This window comes from Podarcis gaigeae, assembly GCF_964106915.1.
Source record: "Podarcis gaigeae genome assembly, chromosome: 1".
In the NCBI taxonomy this organism is placed as follows: Eukaryota; Metazoa; Chordata; class Lepidosauria; order Squamata; family Lacertidae; genus Podarcis; species Podarcis gaigeae.
This window is the reverse complement of record NC_139678.1, coordinates 86,340,746-86,363,400: the sequence shown is the minus strand read 5'-3', so window position 1 is coordinate 86,363,400 and position 22,655 is coordinate 86,340,746. Positions and strand designations below refer to the sequence as shown.

Genomic DNA, 22,655 nt, shown 5'->3' with positions numbered 1-22,655 from the left:
GTGACATCGCTGCTCTGGCGAGCCAGAGCTGCACATGGAAACGCCGTTTACCTTCCCGCCAGTAAGCGGTCCCTATTTATCTACTTGCACCCGAGGGTGCTTTCGAACTGCTAGGTTGGCAGGCAACCTACTACCAGTACTGCCTTGTTAATTGGACACTGTAACTATCTTGCTTTCAGGTAAACATTACTGCCTGTTCTTTTTGCATTTCACTTCTGTCTGAACTCACTCCTGTACATCTCTTCGTCCCAGAGTACGCTTGCTAATTCAGGATGATGATGATGATTTATTGAATTTATATACTGCCCTATACCTAGAGGTCTCAGGGCAGTTCCAGAGGTCTCAGGGTGGTCTTATGTCTCAGGATTACCCTTCAGGCTTCTGACAAAAGCAGACTCTGGTGCACAAAAGCTAGTAAATGTGTTGGCCTTGAAGGAGCCAAAAAACACGTTGCTGTTTGTGCTCTACCAAACTAACACAGCTAGTCTTTTTGATGCTGCAGTTCCTTGATTACCTTAATGAAAGATACTGCAGGAAGCCTGTTCCTCAGTCTAATTTAATGAAGTGGTACATTATTGGAATGATTGGACATGTACTTTGCCAAATTATATAGGAAAAGCAAATAACCAGAGCTTTCTGCCATGATTGAGATCCTTTCCAGTTGCTCTCTGTTGTCTATTCAGCAGCTGAAGAATTTTATTTTCTTTCCATCCCCAACTCCAGGGTAAAGCATTTGGTTTTCCCAGATCACTGTTTTGATGGAAAATTTGCTTTCGTGTATTCCTTGGATCATCTCCTTCCCTACATCCCAGGCAACTGTTAAGATTGCTCAAATGTGTGCCCTCTCTAGACACTATCCTTTGTTTGAAGTACCTTTCAGCTTCTGAAATGAACTCTTTACATATGCATAACTGGTGTTTTTTTCCACTCCAGGCTGTTGTTGTGCTTGATGGCGGAAAGCACTTACAGTACTTCAATGGCCCTCGATGGCTGGTGACTACTTCCAGCTACCGGGATTTGGGTTATGTTTTGCTCTGTAGGGCCTGAAAAAAAAAATCAGCTTTGTATTTAGCAAGAGAAAAAGGATTTTGCTACTGGCTGTTATGGAGTAATTTTGGGCAGATGATGTTGCTTTGGTGGACTGGTGCTGTTTTGGGAATTAGTATTCCTTGCATGTTTGCCAATTGTCCTGCTGTACTTTTAAATTAGCATTTTGGGTTTTTTGTGCCTCCAGTTATTCACTCCTCACAAGGAAACAGACCCCATGAAAGACTGTCCTGGAACATTCTGTCGCTTGGGGGACTGAGAAGTGCATTTTTTGAGACAGAGACAGAGATACAGACAGAGACAGAGGAAAGAAAGAAAGAAAGAAAGAAAGAAAGAAAGAAAGAAAGAAAGAAAGAAGAGTTATGGCATGAGCTTTCATGGATGCATGTGATGGAAGTAGACTGTGGTCCACAAGAGCTTATGCCATTATAAATGTGTTAGTTTTTAAGCTGCCGCAAGACTCTTATTTTGCTGCCCTCATACTAGCATAGCCACCTGTTTGGAATTTGCAAAAAAGAAAGCCTTTCTAAAAATAATAGCCTTGTCCTTCTCTACATTGCTTTGGAATTTGAAGGGGGTTAAATAGGTAAATGTGCTGCCCATTTTTAAAACGACAGATGTTAAAAGCAGGCTATTCATCTAGTGGCCAGTGGCAAGTAAAAATCTCTATCTGATAGGGTTGGGAAGGTTTTCTGCATTGAAAGAGAGCTGGTTTTGTTTCCCAGCTGAGATCCAGACAGAAGTTGCCCAGTGGAATACGGTAAATCCCCCCCCCCCAAAAAAAGCTACCGGTAATTGCTGTGGTTGGGGGCTATTTTAATTAAAATTGTAGCTGTGGAGGAAAAGGTTAAACCTTCTGTCTTTGTGTGCTGCAGTCCTAATAAAAACTTGGTGGGTGGAGGGGAAGTTCCTGCTTGTGGGCTTCCAATATAGGCATCTGGTTGGTCACTGGTGGTGCTTTGGCCTGTCACTCTCTCTCCCTCTCCCAGTATTTTGAAACCAGGCACTTTTTGTATTAATGGGTTATCAAAGTAAAGAAACCTTTGATCACTGATCCAGTTAGAACAAGTCTTAGTGGACAAACCTAAGAAATCATTATCCCAGATTTTTTTGTATTACATTGAGCATTAAGACGGATCAACCAGGATGTACCATGAAATTTACTGGAAATTTTCTAAAAGATACATCATTGCAAGTATGAAAACATATGTGGAACCACACAGATAAGTACGCAGCGGCTCCATGTCTGAGAGAAAACTGCGTCAAAATGAGGGTGCTTATTCTGATATTTTCCTGAAGTGCTATGAAGAGAGAATATATATTTTTATCACTGCTAATGGTAATGCTAAGAGGTTGTGGAAATAAATCCTAGCAACAGCAACAAATAACACCCCCCCTTTTTTTACCAGATATAATTTCTTGACCTTAAGATATTTTTGTGACTTCTAGCAAAGGACTGATAAGGCGATTAAGGATAAAAAGGCACTTCTGTATGATTATGGGACTAGAATTGCTTATGCAAAACATCAGAAAATAAATCAGATACTGAGTCTTCAGAAAGTGCTAGGTCAAATTACGGGATATGGCAATTGTGAAACCAATTGACCCTCTTGTGTTCTAGGTGATTGTTGTGCCAACCCACGGGAAGAAGAACCATGACTTCAGTTCTCTACAGTGTCCGTGAGTATTCTCCTGAGTCTCCAGGGAACCTCTAGATTGCTACCTCCAGGTTTTGGGTGGCCTTCGGCAAGATGCCATCTGCAGATCTTTCCCCAGTGACAGCCCTTGCAGCCATCAGTGGTGCTTGCTCACTTGCTTATCCTCTCCCTGTGGGAATGTTAAGGAAGGTAGGAGAGAATATATTGTTTTGATATTATCCCTCCTCACTCACGCTAGTGAGTAAACAGCAGAGCAACATTCCTTGATGATTCGTTAGAATCCTTTAATTAAGCAATCCAGTCCGGCTTGTTCAGTCTGGATTGTTCCTGGTAAGTTTCCCCTTTATTCCCCTCTTAAAATAATAGTAACACAACAAAGTCTTCATTAAAAGTAAGAATAAAGTTTTACTCACATTCAGTTCACAGCAGTAATTTGAAGGCAGGCTTTATCCTGTGGTTACAGTGAAAAGAAGTCTGAGCTACATCTTAGATTTTCTGCTTGTAGGCTCCATCCTATGTGGGTTGAGCCATGTTCTGGCTAAGAGCCAGCAAGAGTAAGAGGGTAAGAGTGAGATGGTTGCATGACCAGCCCTTTGATCTGGTCAGCTAGAGTCACTCATGCCCATCTACCTGGTCACACACAGGGGGAGGAAGCTCCAGAGCAGGTATGACAGGAAGTCCTCCCTGTCTGGAGCCACATCCCTCAGTGTGTCCATTCTAGACAAAGGAAAATGTTGTACTTGACTGCTCTAGTAATAATACATCCCACACACCCTCTAGGTCCAAGGGAGAAATATAGGGGACCTGGCAGGTTGTGACTACTGTTGCTGGAAGCAAAAAGGAGGTCTGAATGTAGAATCAAAATGTTTGCCCTACAGCAGCCTTTCCCAGCCTGGTGCCTTCCAGATCTTGTTGGACTCCATCTCCAATGGACAGGGATGATGGGAGTTGTAGTCCAACAACAACCAAAGGGAACCCGGTTGGGGTAGGCTGCTTAGAAGGATGTTATGGAATGGCTATTTCATTCAGGGCATAATGTTTCCTCCAGAAGCTGGGTCTTTCTGATCTTGAAGTTGACATCCCATCTCAATAGGGTCAGTTTCTGTTCCTTATCTGTATGCTTAAACACAAACAAATATTCCTTGTGTTCCCCATCCTGGGTGGGCGGTAGCCCTCACTCGCTTTTTGATGTGAAATGCAGTCCCCTCAATCTCCTGCTCAGGCCTTCAGTTGGATGAGAACCTGGAGCAGATGCAACAGGGGACAATGATGCGCAAGGTGAAGTCCAAGAACTGGAAGAAACCCCGGTACTTCATGCTGCAGGATGACTGCATGACCGTCTGGTACAAATCCAAGATGTCTGGCAAAGCCAAGTCTGCCTGTGAGTTCCACTCCCTGCTCTGAATGGCAGTTAGCAAGGCTGGTTTCCATGTCACCTTGTCTTTGAGTTTGCACTTTCAGGCAAGCATATAGCACAATGTAGGGATCCTTTCATAAGGGTTGGAGCATGTCCAGATTGCAGAAGCCCCCACATGAAACTGTTTAATGACAGTCTGGCAACACCAGTCATTGGAAGAGATCAGAATGCAAAAATCACACAATTCCAAGCCAAAAGACTACTTAGCTTGATTTTTTAAAAGTGCTGGGCTGCAGCAGACTTCCACCAGGGAACAGGAGTACTGCTAGGTATTTAAGAGATTCAGGGAACAGGCCCATAACATAAATGCTAATTTAGATGCTAATTTAGATTGAATTTCAGACTGGGGTGTAAAAACTCTGACTCTTGATGTCATGGGGTGCCAGCAGGATGTTCTGGGAACAATACAATTGGATTTGACCTTCAGGCCCACCTTCAATCTATTGGCAAGAACTGCTTGTCCTGATCCACCAGCCAAAATAAAAGCTTGTGGGAGTGGTTGGTTGCAGGGATACCAAAGAAGGATGCCAAAAAATGCTAGAGTGATCAATTCTAGTGCTTTATTAAAAGAAGGTGTAGACTTACTGCAAATCAGTCTGCCAGGTCTCCCAGCCTTTACAGATGCAGGATGGACACCGCAGCCAAGCAAACATGTAGACATCCTTTATGTACAAAACAAAATACATCAGTTTACTCAGAAGCTCCCATCACACCTGGCCAGTGAGGCCATGGGTGGCAGCTATCCAAGGCTTCTCCCCTCTCAGGGGCTAGAGCCCAGCGTCCCAAGATTCACAGATAAGCATAGCATCAACGCAAGCCACTTAGTATACATCAGAGCAAGTGGATGTAAACACACATGAGCTCATTCTTGCAACAACTACCAATTAGTTTAGGGTTATCTCAACTACCAAGATGGTGTTTGCATGCCTTCCAGAACATTTTACCTTTGGTTCAACATACTGCTGCTTATGTACTTATTAAAACTGCAAGTCGTGTCTGACATCTAATATGACTTCTCTTTCTTCTGTGTGTGTGTGTGTGCGCGCGCGCACAAAACACACACACAAAAGCACACACACTTCTTCTCCATCCAGCTGTTGCCAATACTTACTTGCAAATCCCTGTCATCAGATGATATCCAGCAACAGATCATCACAATGTGTACTACAAAGGGAAATGTTTGTGTGCATCTGCATATGTGCATGTTATGTTCTGAATGTCTTCCAAGGGGCATTTTAGATGTGCCTATCTAAAAATTAAAAGAGCACTGGGCATGGTGTACTGAGCCTGACTTTCATATATGGTGACACTTGAAGCGGGACTGATCCTGTCACAAAGATAAGTGAGGTGATGACCTCAGGCAGCAGGTATTGAACATCAAATTGCCAGCTAATTTAATTTAAGTTTTTATGCATGTGGTGCAATTTAGATTTGCCACCTTGGTCACTAAAATATGTTTGGCTGGAAGAGAATATACTTTATTTGGATTCATCTTGAGTGCTGGAAGTTGTGCATCTTCCCTCTGTCTATTGCATATTCTGTTCTAGTACTGGATGTTTTCATTCTGTCATCCACAGAGATGTTTAATTTTCTCTTGGAGATTCTGTGAATGCTCACCCTGCTGCTGGAACTTCTCCAGGCTAATGGTCCACTGGGTGAAACTATCTTGCCCACAACTGCCTTTGAGATGTCTTCCGCCATCAGTTTATGCTGGATGTACATTATGTCCCAACATTAATTGATCCAATAAAATGCTTTTTCATCTCTTCCCCTGTGATCTGCGGAGGTCAAAACTCTGTGACAGCACAGTAGCTCAGGACAGGATAGGAAGGGCTTGTAGTTCAGAAAAATCTGCCTTTGACACAGAAAATCCTAGGGTCAATCCCCAGCATCTCTAAACTGGATTGGGAAAGACTCCGTCTGAAATCCTGGCGAGCCAATATAGGCAATACAGGCCTAAATGGATCAATGATCTGACTCAGTATAAGGCAGAATTCTATGCTCTTACGGGGTTGTTCAACTAAGGTAAAGGTAAAGGACCCCTGGACGGTTAAGCCCATTACCGCATCTCATCAGTGCTAGGATTTCCACTTGTGCATCAGGACACATCCCATTGCTCCCCCAATGTGGGTCCTGCGCCCCACAAAATAAGTTCCAGAGGGTTGGGGGAAACCCCTAGAATGTATTTAGGGAGCATGCACAGGGGGAGAAGAAGTGGAGAGGGTTCCACTGCACAAGATGAAATCCTTGTGCTGATGGCATCTTCATGTAGTGCTGCTTTGGATAGAACCTCTAGTAAAGAGTTGGGTGAATAGACAGACAGATTAAAGAAGCTGAATATGTGAATAGATAAATGCTAGGTAATGATGCCGATGCTGTTTCGTGTGGGGCCCAACCTAAGAAGCAAGGGTCTAAATTTGTACCTTAAGCTCTAATCTTTGCATGAAGGCTGATGTTTCTTGGCTGTTATCCCTCTCTCCCAAGTCTCAGTGAGTGATGTGGAGACTGTGCGTGAGGGACACCAGTCAGAGGTCCTGCAAAGTCTAGCGGAAGAGTTCCCAGCCGAATGCTGCTTCACGGTTGTCTTCCATGGACGCCGTAACAATCTAGACCTAATTGCCAGCTCAGCAGAGGAAGCTCAGTGCTGGATCCAAGGCTTGCGGCGCCTTGTGGAGATTGTCACTAACATGGACCAGAAGGAGAAGATGGATCAATATCCTTATGTTGAATTACTGACTGTCCATTTCCATGCCTGTAAAAGCTAACCTCAAGAGCTCAACTTTGTATTTGTTCTCCTATGCTGGAGATACGACCCACGATTCATACTTGAAGTCATGCAAAACTGCAAATAACAGATTCTGAATAGAATGTATGGGGGGGGTGCAAGTTGTAGTATTTTATTGATTTCTGCTGTGAACTACTCTGTGATTTTAAATGGAGAATAATACATAAATGAATTGGCCAATAAATAGGTAACATTTTGAATGAAGAGCTTAGTCTTATGAAAATTAAACAAGATGCAACTGTTAATAGTTGCCAAATTCTAGGGATTAGGCTGATGAGGAGTCCACACACACGTTTCTCGAAGCATCTTGGCTGAGCAACACTAGAGTGTTCTTTTGCGCTATGGCTAGTTTTGAAGACTTAGCTTTGCTCGGCCACTATGAGACTGTTTTCCTTGACCCATGTCTTGGGCTGCACATGGATCTGTGACTGGTTCATGAAAGCTGATAAGGACAAGGATGGACGTATGAATTTCAAGGAGGTGCAGCACTTGCTCAGGATGATGAACGTGGCTATGAATGAAGACCATGCCTTCCGGCTCTTCCAAGTAAATTTGGGTGCTTTGGTGGGGAAGATACGGTACTGGGTTGCATAGGGAAATCCCTGAGCTTACTCTTCAAAAGACTACAGCACCTCATTTCCACCCATGATACACTCTAGTGCACATATATTCACTTCTGTTTTTCTTTGCTTACACACCTGGCTATTCTGTTGTCCAGTGTCATTATATTTCTCCGTCAAAGCATCATCCACCTGGCTGTGGCTCCTTGCCCATCTCTGTGTGTTGTCTGTTGTCTAGTCAAACTCAGTGATATAGTACAGAAATCACTGCAGGTCACCTGCAGAGACATCTTATGGCATCCTCAAGTATCTCTATCATGTTGATCCCAGTGGGGGCTGACAATAGACACTGGCAAGAGCAGTGGTGGATCATCCCAGATCCAGAAGCTGCCCCCCATCCTACCCACACTCTTCATTTAATCCCTGACCCTTTATTACTCCTGCCTCCATCTAGTCATTTTATGGTAGTTTAAAGCTCCTTGGGCAAGGACCACATGGCTATGATGTACTGTGCATCAGCTAGGGCACATTTAGTGCTGTAGCAGCAGCAGCAGCAGCAACGGTGTATCTCAAGAATCCTCATGAGTAAACCTCTGATCCTGTATGCTCTGTGTAGCCAATGTTGTATCCTCCAGATGTTGCAGACTACAAACTCCCATCACCATCCTTCAACCACTGGCCAAGCTGACAGGTTGGAGTTGTAGTCCAAGCCATCTAGACGGCCTCACACTGGCTGACTCTGCCTCACCCCATTGCTTTTATCGCAATGTTCTCCTTTCTGCACAAAGGACCCCCTTGGTCAGAGACCCTTCCATTCCTTGCAGATGGCCGACAAATCAGAGACAGGTACACTGGAGGGGGAGGAGTTTGTGCTCTTCTACAAAGCACTGACTCAGCGGGACGAGGTGCTCGAGTTGTTCCAGGAGTACTCCGAGGATGGCAAAAAGCTGACACTGTTGGAGTTTGTGGACTTCTTGCAACAGGATCAGATGGAGGGGGCTGGCATTGATGAGCTCGCCATGGAGATGATTGACAGATATGAGCCGTCTGAGACAGGTTGGCGGGGTGGGGGTGGAGGAGGGGGGAGAGCTGGCGGGCCCACAACCTGGACAAGTGCCCACGGTTAGCACAGGTTGGCCCTCAAATAGTGCCAAATCCTCTCTCAGAATAGGAGCTCCCAGGCATTGAGGGGGAGAGGGTATCTGTGTGTCTCTCTTGTCCCACTAGATCTCCACAAAGCACTTATCACCACCTGTATCAGTTTCATGACACCTATTGCCATAGAAACTGATGCTTTCCCCCCAGCACTCCAAAGGCTCCTCTTTCACGGGCTTTGTCCAGTTCAGTGCCTTTTGTTTTTTTCAGAGGCTAATTCCTCCTCAGTATTGTTCTCTCTCCAACTGGCTCTCTCTTCCCACAGCCAAGGCTCGCCACATCCTGAGCATTGATGGGTTCCTCACGTACCTCTGCTCCCCCGATGGCTCCATCTTCAACCCTGAGCACAGGACAGTCTTTCAGGATATGTCTCAGCCCCTCTGCCATTACTTTATCTCCTCCTCCCACAACACATACCTGATGGAGGACCAGCTGAGAGGACAAAGCAGCGTGGAGGGATATATCAGGTAATCGCAATCGAAAGGCAGTTGACTCACTTTCATAACAAAGCCACTCACAAGATACCTTTCACAATTATGACCTCTGTAAGATGTGCTCTTTACACAAAGCTTGGTGACCAAACTACTTGATATAGAGCAAACTCAAATACATGTTAAGCAAGAGAAAAACCTACCAGAAATCTGCATCTCAAGGCCTAGCCCCCAGATCTCCTCAGCTTTTTATAAAACATTGACTGGAATTGCTTCACACACTGATGAACCTCATGCATAGATTGGATTCCCTCAACATTACAACCTCTTCCCCCCAAAAAACTTTCCTCACTTATTGCATACTGCTCACAAACTGAGAGGCTAGGAAGGGCTCATGAATTGCCCTCTTTTCCTCTGCAGGGCTCTGAAGCGGGGCTGCCGATGCCTAGAGGTGGACTGTTGGGACGGACCTAATGGGGAGCCCATTGTCTACCATGGCCATACCTTCACCTCTAAGATCCCCTTCCGGGAAGTTGTGACAACCCTCGATAAATATGCCTTCCGGGTAGGTTGGACTTTTCTGCCACAAGGGATGGGGTCAGTAGGGTGGAATTGTGAAGGCTGCTGAGTGGTTATCCAGCCAAATTCAAGGTGTTGCTTTTGATTAAATTCCCCCATCCTGCAGACAGAACATCAAAGTTGTGAGAGCCTAATTTTAGTTCCAGTTGTCCCCAAACCCCTCCCTTTTTTAGATTTAAATAGGGTACACCATCTTTCCTTCTTGTTGTTTCAAATGTCTGTGGTTCCATAGTTTTGCCACATCCTAGCAGTGGCTTCATTTCCCTCTATCCTACTTGTCTGGTCTCCAGGAATCCTGAGTTAAAGGTGGCTCACTATCCCTCAAACCGTTCCATTCCCCTCATGATGTCATCAGACTCCACCTTCAACCTCCCACACTTTAGGGCTATTACTGCCTCTAACTTCTTATGTATCCATTCTCCCAGGCTTCTAAATACCCCATTATCCTGTCTCTTGAGAACCACTGCAGCATAGAGCAGCAGGACATCATGGCCCAGCAGCTGAAGGGGATTCTGGGAGAGCAGCTCCTCACCACCACCATAGATGGACGTGTCCCAGTGCAGTTGCCTTCACCAGAGGTGGGGACATGGTGTTGTCAAGTGTCTTTCCTTAACCTGGGTTTACAGAGCTTGACTGCAATCCTAGGACTGTTATGCTAACACTCAGGTGACCCAAATTCTTTTATGTATTAGTCTGAAGTATTAAAATGATGGCCATAGGAAGGGGAGGAACCAGAAGTGAGGGGTGAAGGTTAAGGCAGATGAAGGGACTGGAAGGGGTTCCAAAGTAGCTATTGTGGGAATTAAAGCATTTTTTGTCAGAACCACTAAGGGGAACTTCAAGAAGAGAATTAAAGGCAGAAAGGAGCACTGGAGGAGTAGAGGTATTGGAGAGAGAAGTATTGGGACACTTTGTTAAAATCATGGTGAAAGATTGAGTAAAATGGCATCAGGGGACCTTTAACTGAGCAGGATGTTTGCTGTGAGAATATTTAAGAGGCTGTCATACTTGTGGAGAAAGGCAGAGTTTTACAGGACAGCCTGGCTCAGCTGGTGTTGCTAGAGGCCCTTCCCCATCGCCTGAACTCAAAGCACCACCATGGCTGCCCTGATATGACCCACCCTGTGTCCTCATGCAGGAACTGAAGGGGAAGATCATCCTGAAAGGGAAGAAGATTGGACACCTGGAGGATTATTTGAATGGGCATCTGGATGAGCCGCCTGAGCGGGAAGAGGAGGAGGAGGAGGAAGAGGGACCAGAGGCAGAGGAAGAAGTCCTGCGCAATGAAGACAAGAAGAAAGAGAAGGTGTTTATGAGCATTCATTATAATGTGTTTGTGGGGAGGTTATGCAACAATTTGCCAGCCAAGTGTTGATACATCTTCCCATTAATCGTTTGCTCATCCCTCAATTTCAATGCATTTCCCCATCATTTCCCCAACTGCTAAAAGTCCGGGGTTTGTTTGCTTTAAAAAATTGTTGCACTAGTGTGGTAGAGCAATATGCACTTGAACCTCACCTGCCAGATACCGACAGGTGGGAGGTACCTGCCCTCAAAAGCAGGAGTGACTGATGACAATACACACATACAGGTTAGTTTTTGATAGAATGTGAGCTACATTGATTCTACTGGGAAACCCGGAAACCCTGATGTGGAGAGAAAGCAAAATTTCTTACACTGCACTACAGCCTTTGAATCATTTGGAGTTGGTGGCTCTTTCTCAGGAGCAAAAGGGGGCTCTTCTCCTATTGCAGGAATATGTGAAGCTGCCTTTGTATGTGAGTCAAACCACTGGTCCGTTGGGTTCTCTGACTAGCAGCTCTCTCCAAGCTCCCAGGCAGGGTTTTAAATTAGTCTTTTTAAAAATTGGAAATGCCAGGGATGCAAAGCCCATAGGCTCCCTGCTGAGGTATGACTCCTCCTAACAAAAGACAGGTAAAGTTCCCGGGGCCAAAACTCTACCTGCCCCTCACCAGTTAAAGGCAAAAGGAGCCTTCCCCCCACAAAGCCTGATATTTTGATTCTATTTTTAGCAGGTGTGGGACTCAATCTTACTCCCGTGTCTGCAGTACACATGGTCATCATTTACAAGTTGGTCTCACGTTCTTTGCAGAAGGCCAAACAGTCCCTCTCCCAGGAGCTTTCTGACTGCATTGTCTACTGCAAGAGCGTGCCCTTTCACAGCTTCCAGCACTCCCGCAGCCACTACAAGTCTTACGAGATGTCCTCCTTTGCTGAATCCAAGGCCCGCAAGCTCATCCGAGAGGCTGGTGAGAAACCGGGGATGGAGGCAACCAGCAGGCAAGACATTAGGAACATGCATTGATGGGCCCCTGACTCCTCTGACTCCTCCCCAACATACACTAAGATGTTAATGATTTGCCCCATATTGCCAAGCAGTCAGAAAGTCAGAGGCAACACTCCCTGATTCAGTTTCCTTTGGGTCAGAGAACATACCAGCACAGCATAGTGGAAGCAAACAACCTCTTGTAAGCAGGCAGAAAAGCCGCTCTAATTCTGCATCCAATTCCCAGAAAGCAGTTTGTGAAGACCTACACACGCATTGGGGTGGGGTGCGCACCCTAATTCCAACTAACCAGCTAGAAATTCCACATTCTCTGTCTACATTTTAGGTAAAATGGATGCAAACTGTTTCTCTGACACACACACACCCCCACTTAGTTGCAGAGGGTCACATTCTCCAAGCACTAATAAGTGGAGAGGGGGTTCCCCAAATACCAGATTTCTAAACTTTTGGTGTGCTAACTACCTCCTGCAGGAAATGACTTCATCCGCCATAATGCCTGGCAGCTGACACGCATCTTCCCCAGCGGTCTGCGGACGGACTCCTCCAATTACAACCCCCAGGCGATGTGGAATGTGGGGTGCCAGCTGGGTATGCCGGCCCCAGAAGGATTTAAGGGGTGGGTGGGTGAGGAAGTCACCCTTGTGTGTTTTTTTCCAGAGCTGCAGCTCCCAGAGTGGTCTAACCATCAGACCCTCTTCCCCAGGATCTTTGGGGATTGTGAGGGGAATAGATTCTCCTAGCATCTCTTGGCACCTTGAACAGACTGCAGGATTGTGTGTGTGTGGAGGAAGCCAGAACTAAAGTGGTTTGATACTGCTTTAAGTGCAGATGGGGCTTTAGATGGCTTTTAAAAGGGAGATTAGACAAACTGCTGGGGGATAAGGCTATTGATGGCTATGAGTCATAATGTCTGACTGCTACCTGAGAATCAGCAGCAGCTTTCCTCTGACTAGCAGTCACTGGGGAATGAGAGGGAGACGCAGACGCAGACACAGAGAGACAGAGAGCACACACTTGCACATCTTATTGACCATTGTGGGAAACAGGAGGCTGACTAAACAGGCCTTTAGTTTGAGCCAGCAGGGCTCTATTTATCCACTTATTCCCACAAATGCTGCCTCCCCTTCATTTGCCTAGCCTCAGAATCCTGCTTCCTGGGAGGGGGACAAGTTGTCATATGCCAGGGAGTACCGTATTTTTGGCAAGATGGCAATCTAGGGAAGGGTTAACCACTCCTACTACACTGATTCTCTCCTGGAAATCCCCTCCTGCATTTGTGTCTCAGCGAACTTTGCTGAAGTAGCAAGCTGTTCCACCCTTGGATATTGTAAGTAAACCTGATCCCAGCATCTGAAGGCACATAAGGTTACAACATTGCAGGTCTGGGGGTGACTGTCTAGGAGCCATATGTATGCCACCCTGGGTTATATGATGGCAGAAAGGCAAGATGTAAAATAAATATGCAGTGTGCTTCAGAGTGTTCAAAGTGGTGCTTTATATAAATAGTTGTTATTTGTTCTGCTATTGCCAAACCTTAGCGGTCAAAACTGGGCTTTACAGCATGGCTGTTCTTATATGGGGGAAGGGTTTTCCCCCAACTCTTCTGAATGTTGGTTTCCTCAGCTTTCTTCAAGCTTGCAAATGCAGATTTGAAAGGCAGGAACTGAGGGAAGATAGAGATCCAAAAATGGGATAAGCGGCAGCCAGTGAAAGTGGGTGCAGGGAGGGAAACACTAAGACAATGATATGTCATGTGTTTTATCCCCATTATTAGGGAGATGTGGGTTGATGGCCTTCTCTCCACAATGTGCAGTTTGGGCTTTAATTTGTATTTCTAAGATGCCTTGCATGGAAGAAGCTAGCAAGAGCTAGAAGACTGCTCTCTCGTTTGCCTCCAATTGCTGCTGGTCTGAAAGATTCCTGTCTCCTCCTCCTCCTCCTCCTCTCAGTGGCCTTGAATTTTCAAACGGCTGGTACAGAGATGGACTTGTGCGATGGGCTCTTCAGTAAAAATGGCCGCTGTGGCTACGTGTTAAAGCCGAGCTTCATGAAAGACCCAGAGACAGCCTTCAGTCCTGAGAACCCCCAAAGCAGGGAGAATGGTAGCCCACTTAACATAGCCATTAAGGTACTGTGTGAGTTTGTTGCCCATACCTTAACCTAACAGGGCTTTTAGGATTTTAGAGAATAACTTATTAGAATAAGAAGCTTCCAGATGTCTATGAGAGAATGTGGCCCCCATCTTGGAAAATTTCTGTCCGACCTAGAGAGAGGCTTTATCTATCCTGCTATCTTTTAATAGCTACTCAGTGCTACTATCCTACTGCAGATGTGGGGAATATTGACGTTCATGTTGCTGAACTAACATGGCCACTGGCCATGCTTCTGGGGCTGATGAGAGTTGTAGGTCAGCCATATCTGGAGGGCCAAAGTTTCCCCATACCTGGTTGAGTCAAAAATCAACTTCTGTTGGGAAAGCTGAGTTTGGGATAAAGTGGTACCTCAGTTTTCGAACGTCTCCTTGACGAACGTTTTGGTTTTCAAACGCCGTAAACCCGGAAGTAAATGCTTCGGCTTTTGAGCACTTTTTGGAAGTCGAACATGCCACACAGCTTCCGTTTTGAGTTTTCCCAATTGAGTTTTCCATTTTGAGGCTTCCGTTTTGAGTTTTTGGTTTTTGAACATTTCGGAACTTGAACAGTCTTCCGGAGCAGATTACATTCAAAAACCGAGGTACCACTGTATCAAGCAGGCAGAGTGTGGTTCCAAGTCCTTTGTATGCCATAGTGACCAACTTCCTTTGTCACTGTTTTGAGCTGCGTGAGTTGCAGGGTGCAGCTGCTGACACATTGCTGTTTGCACATGTGGACTTGACTGCCCTTCTATGCTCACCATAATCTTCTCTTCCAGATCATTAGTGGGCAGCAACTCCCCAAGATGCCCAACAGCAAAGAAGGCTCCATCATCGATCCACTAGTGCGGGTGGAAATTCATGGGATCCCTGCTGATAGTGCCAAGCAGGAGACCAAATATATTGATGATAACGGTGAGGCAATTCTCTTGGTCATTGTAAAGAACTGCTGAGATGGGGTTTTACGTGGACCTCATGCATGTGTCAACACGGATGCCCCTCAGTCTTAATTACTTAAGGATGAATGAATGAATATCCTGGTGTTATCTGCGCCAAAGGAACTCAGATTCTACATTTTTAAAAACCCAAATTCTTCCATAGGAATGAATGTCCTTAAAATGCTAGGCATGTCAGGCATGATTTTAAATTGTGATTTTTTGTTTTTGGGAAGAGCTGGGGTGGTGAAGTACAAGGAAGCAGCAGAGGTGGAAACAGATAACAGGAGAAGGATTTATTAGGGGGATTTGGAACCCCAAAGCAGCAAATAACTCATGTGTAGGGCACATGAGCTACCTTTGGAAGCCTTGGGTTTCCATGTCTGTGGCCTACCACACTGGGCACAATACAGCAAATGTTAGTTGTATGACTAAGCCTCTTTGAAAACAGTGGATTGGTATGTGCTAATGTTCTTATGCTGTTCTTATGTATTGTATTTATTATTTTAGCCAATTTGAAATGTCTTACCTAAAGAGCAGCCCATAAATACATTAAAATAAAACAAATAAAGTAAGTTGCAGCCGATTTGTCCCATTGACGTAAGTGAAGCTTCACCTCATGACTAACATGTGTCCATTCTCCATTACATTTTCATATTTTCCTCTGCACCCTGGCAGGCTAGAAATTTGCATAGTCATTTTGAAAAGGAAGTTGAACTTTGCAAAAAGGTAAATTCTCCACCAAGGTCCCACAATAGTATATGCATAACATCTTCCTTCTTCTTTGGCAACCAAAGTAAGATTGTCTTCCATAAACATAGTTTTAACAATGAGTCCGTAAGTGACTGTGGAGACCAATTCTGGATCCACATGTCCTTCCACAGTGGGGACATTGGTTTCCCACTTAAAGGCATCTTCCTGGGGCATTGAAAACGCTAAAAGCCCAGTTGGACCATTCAGAGTGGTAGAAAAGTGATGCAAAGAGGGCAGGTGTTTTTGAGTTTAGACAATAAACTGACCAGAGCAGTTTAGGAATCTCAGAAGCAGCAATGCAGAGGGAAGTTGTGTGAGATTTTATGGAGGTGAAGATGGAGAGAGGCTGGGACACACATACAGATCACGTGATGTGGCAACACCCTCTTTTCACTTTAATATCCCGGATAGGTTTTAACCCACAATGGAATGAGGCCTTTCAGTTCCAGGTTTGGGTACCAGAGCTGGCACTTCTGCGCTTTGTGGTGGAGGATTATGACAAGGCATCTCGGAATGACTTTGTGGGACAGTACACTCTACCTCTTACTAGTGTCAAAGCAGGTGAGCATCTCCCTCTTAGCCCTGTGGGGTATGAATATCTTGTGCCAGTTTGCTACCAAGATCAGGAGACGAATGCATCCCTGGCAGGTCAGTCAAGGTTAGCCAGAGACAGTTATTTGTGTACATAAGGAAGGCAGACTAAGTTATCCCCTTCAACAGAGACTGTAACAACTCAGTAAATCAGCACATGGATATTATGACCACAGCACAACACAAAAGTACATAGGATGAGATCCAGACTCCGGACTCATCCACACCTCCGTTTGCCCTGCCACTTTCCCCTGGAGAAACCTGTGGTTTACTGCTAAATGGAACCAAACAGCAATCAGGTTTTTGTTGAATTGCCATTTGTCCCAATTCAGCAGTAAAGAGCAGGTTTTCCAGGGGAAAGCAGTGGGGTAAAGGAATAGCTGCTTGGACCCATTTTCCAGGCACAAGACAAGTGGAAGTGTGGAGGAGCCCTTAATGACTACCAGGGCCCTTCTAACCATGTCTTCTCAGAAGTAAATCCCACTGAGTTCAGTGAGGCTTACCCAGGTAAGTGGAATTAGGAGTGCATTGTAAGTCTGGATTCAATCAATCAGTTTGATTGAGATGCAGTTAAAGCTGCTGCCCTTTTAAACCTATACAGCTGCTCCCTGAATTCTTTTTTTTTTTTTTACTTTTAATCCTAAAGCAGGCCTGACGTTTATCACAACCCACAAATTAACTCTCCCCCATGAGAAGTACAACTCACTTCGCAGGATGGCGGGAAGGGGGACAACTATGTATGATTCCATCCTCAGAATCAATGGATTTGCTTTCTTAGTTTTTGAATTACTTATTACCATACTTGTAGCTGCTCCTAGATCACACTGCAGAGTTTTGCATTCCCATCCTGTGTACATACATTTATTTTTATTTTTTGTAGGGGGAGGGAGGGAGCTCATGTTGCCTCCATCTAGTGGAGAAGAGAAATACTGTGCCCTGTATTGGTGCTAGAATACACACTTCTACAGGCTGTAGCTGGGATCAACTGAATAAATGCATCTGCTGCATTTATATATATATATAAAATATATAAAACATCAAATCTACTCAAAGGAATGAGAGAAACCCAGAATTTGTAACCATTCAGAGGAAATTCGAGAGACAGCCAGGAAAAGCTGACTCTAGAGACAAATGTGCTCTCTGCCCATGGGTGTAGCCAGGAACCTCAATCAACTAAGTACTTTGAATGCTTTTCAATATTCTTTTGTGGATTGGGGGGCAGTGGCTGCCCCCCCCCATCCCCCCTTGGCTACGCCCATATCCCTGCCTGTATCATTATCTAGAGCTCAGCAGGAGAGCACAGGCTATGCATGCAGATGAGCGCTGGTTTGTGTGTTTTTTTAGGATCCCACCAGGGCTCTGCTGGTTATAGTAGGCAGAGTTGGGCTGGATGGACCAGTAGTTTAACTCAGGGATAGCAAGCATGGGACTCTACAGGTGTTGTTGAAGTACAGCTCCCACAATCCCTGGCCATTGGCCATGCTGGCTGGGGCTAATGGCAGCTGGAGCCCAAGAACATGGTTGGTTACCCTTGGCCTAACTCAACACAAGGCAGCTTCAAACCCTGTGCGTGGCTCTTTTGTTTTTGTCTCCCATGCAGGATACCGCCACATCCACCTTCTTTCCAAGGATGGGACAGGGATCCCACCAGCCTCCCTATTTGTCCATATCCGAATCAGGGAGTTGTCAACAGAGAGTGACTAAAGCAACAGTGTCTCCAAATGCAGCTCTTCCCTCTCTGCCCCATTTAGGTTGGAGAATGTGGGGGGAGGGGGAGGGAAGGGGACAAGAGTTGTCTTAAGAATGGATGCCATACCCCACTCCATCTGCCTGCCTCTCTTGTTCCTACACAGCACTGGACTGAAAAGTTACTTTGCACTACTATATATATATATTATTATTATTTTTTCAAAACAAAAACCCAACCCAACAGTTTTGTATCATTTTGCTGCTATTTTTTTAAAGAAAGAATTTAAACTATTGTGATTTGCACAGTTCCCAGACCCTCCAACTATATCTGTCCAGTCGTATGGTTCAGTTTTAAAATCTACCTCCGTTGTGCAAAAAGGGTAGGATAGGCTACTGCAGCCGCGAATGGGACCTACCCCAAAGCAGACTTAACAATATTCAAAAGGAAGAGTGAATTTCTTTCAATAACGTCAGCCAACCATCAAGTCTTTCCAAAGGGCTTTGTTTTTCCACCTGTCTTCAAGGGCAACTCTCCTGATCTGGGCCCAGAAGTAGGTCCAGTCTGCTAGCCACCTTTAAAGTAGCATCAGAAGGTGGCTGATCAAGCTTTTCCTGGATGCTCCTGACAAAATTTGGCAATAACCAAGAGAAGAGAGAAAGGATTCTGGTGTTGACTCTTATGGCAGCATCTCTTTCTAACTGAGCAAAAGAGACAGGAAGAAGCTAAGCTGTTGGACCACCTGCTCTTTTTCCTTGCAGACTGCATGAGAAAGGGGAAGCCCTGCTCTATTTATTCCCCTTGCCCAATCTGAATGGTACTGAGATACTGCAAGATTTTCCCTTCCTCATCTCCTAGCTGTAGCCCTCCCGTTACCACCACCCAGTTAGCAGCTAATAGGGTGCTTGTATATATGGATGTTGCCTCGCTTCGCAAACATTTGACAGCATGCATCTGGGAAACTGACATCGCACATGGAAAGCCTTCCACAGAGCCGCTAACAATACTTTCCAACGGAGGCAGTTTGCACAGCTACGTAGAAGCCATCAAATGATGTACAGTGTGTGCCTATGATTATCAGCCCTCAGGGAAAGAGTAGAAAGGACTTATCCCACTGATTCCTTGAAGACTGCCATAAAGATAGAAGGAATGCCAACAACTCCTTTTCTCAGCTCAATAACCATTGGCTTCCTGTCAAGTATGTGTTGGCCAAGGAGCTCTGACAGTCTAATTCTGCCTTTATATAGAAAGATGTTGGCTAGACTCGAATAATCCTCTAAATCAACTCCAAGTAGGAAGTGATAAGATTCTTATAGATGAGCTTGTCTTTTTCTGCATCAGCACTAAAAATATTCATACAACTGACTCCTCAGTAAGAATTCTTCCATAGCAAGAATGCCTTGGTATTCTCAAAGCCTCCATAAACATAACGCCTTTTTTCTGATGCAATTAAGATGCTAGCTCCACAAAAATGTGATGAGAACAATGGTCACCAACACAGAACCCACAGGTGACAGTGCTCAAAAAAAGGTCTCAGCAAACATCTCAAAAATCCATAATGTGCAAGAGACTGTTTGAGCTTCTTGTTCAACCCTATTTCATTAGATACCAGGATTGTACATGCTTTTGGTGTCCTCCTCCCCCTAATGATTGGGGGGGGGCTATCTGTACCATTTGTGGTCCTCCTTGTCTGTTCTCTTAGTCATGTGGTAGTCATTTTCTGTTATGCCACATTCCTACAGCAGCCATTTTGTGACTGGTACCCGCAGCACTTCCTCAAAAAATGTACCCAGTGGCACAATTCTTATTACTGTTATTATTAATTAGTTTTGTATCGCGCCCTTCATCCAAAAATCCCAGGGAAGTTCACAATAGAAAAATACAAAATGAGAATACAAACTGCATAATAAAATGTAAGCAAAAGCAAACCATTAATTCCCCTCCCACAAATACATTTAAAAGGCTACAGAATGTTAATCACTTGAATGCCTGGTTGAAGAGAAATGTTTTCACCTGGCACCTAGGTTCCAGGTGGCCTTCCCTGGGGAGAGCATTTCACAAACAGGGAGCCACCACAGAAAACACCTGTTCTTATGTTGACACCCTATTGACCTTTTGTGGAGGCACACAAAGAAAGGCCTCGGATTATGATCACATTGTTTGGGTAGGTTTGTGGGGGGGGGCAGTCCTTGAGGTATTGCAGTCTTCAGCTGTTTAGGGCTTTATAGGTCAAAACCAGCACTTAGAATTGGGCCTGGAAACTAACTGGCAGCTAGTGCAGTCAGGCCAGGATTGATGTAATATGCTCAACCTGTTTCGCCCCAGTGAGCAACCTGGCTGCCAAATTCTGCACCAGCTAAAGTTTCCAAACCATCTTCAGAGGCAACCCTACATATAATGCGTTGCAATAAACTAACCTATCAGAGCATAGATGACAGAAGTTAGGCTATCCCTGCCCAGATAGGGGCATAGGGGTAGGACCATCAGCCAAAGCTGATGGAAGGCATTCAGGGTTGCTCAGGCCACCTGAGCCTCAAACGACAGCAAAGGACCCTGAAGTACCCCCAAGCTATGTATCTGCTCCTTCAGAGGGAGTGTAACCCCATCAAGAACCTCCCATCCATCCGGTCTAGGGAATCACCCACTAACAGTGCTTCAGTCTTAGGTGGATTAAGCTTCAGTTTGTTTGCTCTCATCCAGGCAAAACAACAAGGTTGCTTGCCCCTATAACCATGGCTCAGCTCCTTACCATTTAGTCTGGTCTCGCAGTAGGTATACTCCAGTGCTTTTGTGCTCTAGCAATTTCAGTTGTTAAATTATCCAGTCACACAAAATAGTGCATGTACAACTTCCACATAGCAGCCACAGGCTTCTGCCTCTGAGAGGCAACCCTTTTGTGTGGAATGATTTTTGCTGGGAAGCAGAAATAGCAGATAGAACTACAGAGGCCTGCTGGTTGAAAAATCAAAAGACAGGATAACTCACCGCAACTCTAAGGTAGCCAAGAGAAGAGGAATTTGATACTATAAGAGCTGCCTCCATCTTAAGTCTAAGTGGGCTAGAGCAGTGAGGCAGCCAATGTGGTGGCTGCTGAACTACAACTCCCATTATCCTTTACCATTAGCCAGGTTGACCAGGGATGATGGGAGTTGTAGTCCCTCATTATTTGAAGTACACCCTGTATGCACCCCACTGGAGGCCAGTTGGACTTTGCCAGTCCTAGATCAGGGATAGTCAGCATGATGCCCTCAATGCTGGACTCCAACTCCATGCATACCTAGTCACTGAATATGCTATCTGCTGATGATGATGGGAGATGTTGTTCAACTATATCTGGAAAGTGCCATGTTGGCTGCCCTTGGGCTAGCGTCTCACAGAACAGAAACCTAATTCATGTGGAAACAGCACTTTGGCTGTGATGGATGTGACACAGTTACCTGCAAGCTAGCTTGCCTGTTTACAGCATGCCTATGCATCCAGTCAGCTTGTCTTGTTCCCTAGCCACAACCCTCCTACTTGTACATCTTTGTTTAACTCAGGTATGTTTACAGATGCAATATATGTCTAAAAATATCTATAGCAATGCATGGAATGTCATTTACTTCCCAAATACTGCCTCCTTTGTAAAGGGCTGAGACCCTACATATGCAAATTGGTTTTATCAAAATAATAAAAAGACAAGTTAAAAATGGTCTGAAATTCCCTGTTGCAAAATGTGCCTAGAATGCTGGGAGTTTCAAACACTGCAAAGTGGGGAGCTGAGGAGACATACAATTCTGCCATGGGGTAATTTATGCACATTTTCATGGCTTCATTTCATTGCACAATTTAGATTTTGGCTAATTGAAGGTTGGGAATAAAGATTAAAACATAGGGAAAATGAAGAGCTATAGAAAAGAAGCAAAAAAGTCCTATGTTGTCCAGCATCCCATTTCCCATGAGAAATGAGAAATCCACAAGCAAAACATGAGCATATAGGAACAAAAAAGCAATGTTTAAGACTACCACAGCAGTAGAAATCAACCTTAAATTTGCAATTCTTAAGAAATGGCAGTACCTACTCAATTTTCTGTTAGAAGACATCCATTCCATGACATAATCAAAGCTGCAAAGCCTTTCGTAAATGTTGTGGGCTACAGAAAAAGAGGAAACACAAACCCCTGGAGTTTACCATAAAAAGAGGAATACTGAGCTTAGCTGAGTTTCCAAAGAAGAGGACATCTTTCATTCACAGCAACCCTATGCATATACAGGGACAAGAGGGAGCCTCTCTTTTTGTGCATCACACACTCACACTCAAAATACAGCTCTTGGAGTAGCAGCTCAAACTAGGAGGCAAAGGATGACTCCAGGTTCTGGTGCCAGTTCTGTTGCCCAGAATGAATATTTCTGGTCTCAAACACATCATTTATGGGGAAATAAAGGATGGGCGAGTGTCTGATCTGTGCATATCACAGTGGACACTAGAGTTAGTAAACACACATGAAATTTAAAAAGTGGATAAGTATGCCATGACCTTATTGCTCAAAATTTTTACAACTCTCAGTGCTATGCAGCATCAGCACCTAACTTGCCTTTCAGCAAAAGCGAACACACACGTCATGAATAATCCTCATAG

The 22,655-nt window shown here is 44.9% G+C and overlaps 1 protein-coding gene across 1 annotated transcript; it reads left to right on the top strand.

The window, feature by feature from the left end:
• Window positions 1-2,161: 2,161 nt before the first annotated feature.
• Window positions 2,162-21,726, top strand: PLCD4 (phospholipase C delta 4). Its single transcript, XM_083738759.1, has 16 exons — window positions 2,162-2,386; window positions 2,669-2,727; window positions 3,928-4,086; window positions 6,607-6,837; window positions 7,326-7,453; window positions 8,292-8,523; window positions 8,888-9,089; window positions 9,474-9,618; window positions 10,058-10,210; window positions 10,771-10,938; window positions 11,746-11,902; window positions 12,412-12,528; window positions 13,890-14,068; window positions 14,851-14,986; window positions 16,171-16,320; window positions 17,951-21,726. Exons 2-16 carry the CDS (start codon window positions 2,703-2,705, stop codon window positions 18,052-18,054), a joined length of 2,286 nt encoding a protein of 761 aa, XP_083594885.1. The 5' UTR covers window positions 2,162-2,386; window positions 2,669-2,702; the 3' UTR covers window positions 18,055-21,726.
• The last annotated feature ends 929 nt before the right edge of the window (window positions 21,727-22,655 follow it).

Coding starts and splice junctions, on each gene's coding strand:
- PLCD4 (XM_083738759.1), top strand. CDS start 2,703: ATGACTTCAGTTCTCTACAGTGTCC. Junction 10,211..10,770: donor TGCAGTTGCCTTCACCAGAG/GTGGGGACATGG, acceptor GTCCTCATGCAG/GAACTGAAGGGGAAGATCAT. Junction 11,903..12,411: donor CAAGCTCATCCGAGAGGCTG/GTGAGAAACCGG, acceptor TACCTCCTGCAG/GAAATGACTTCATCCGCCAT.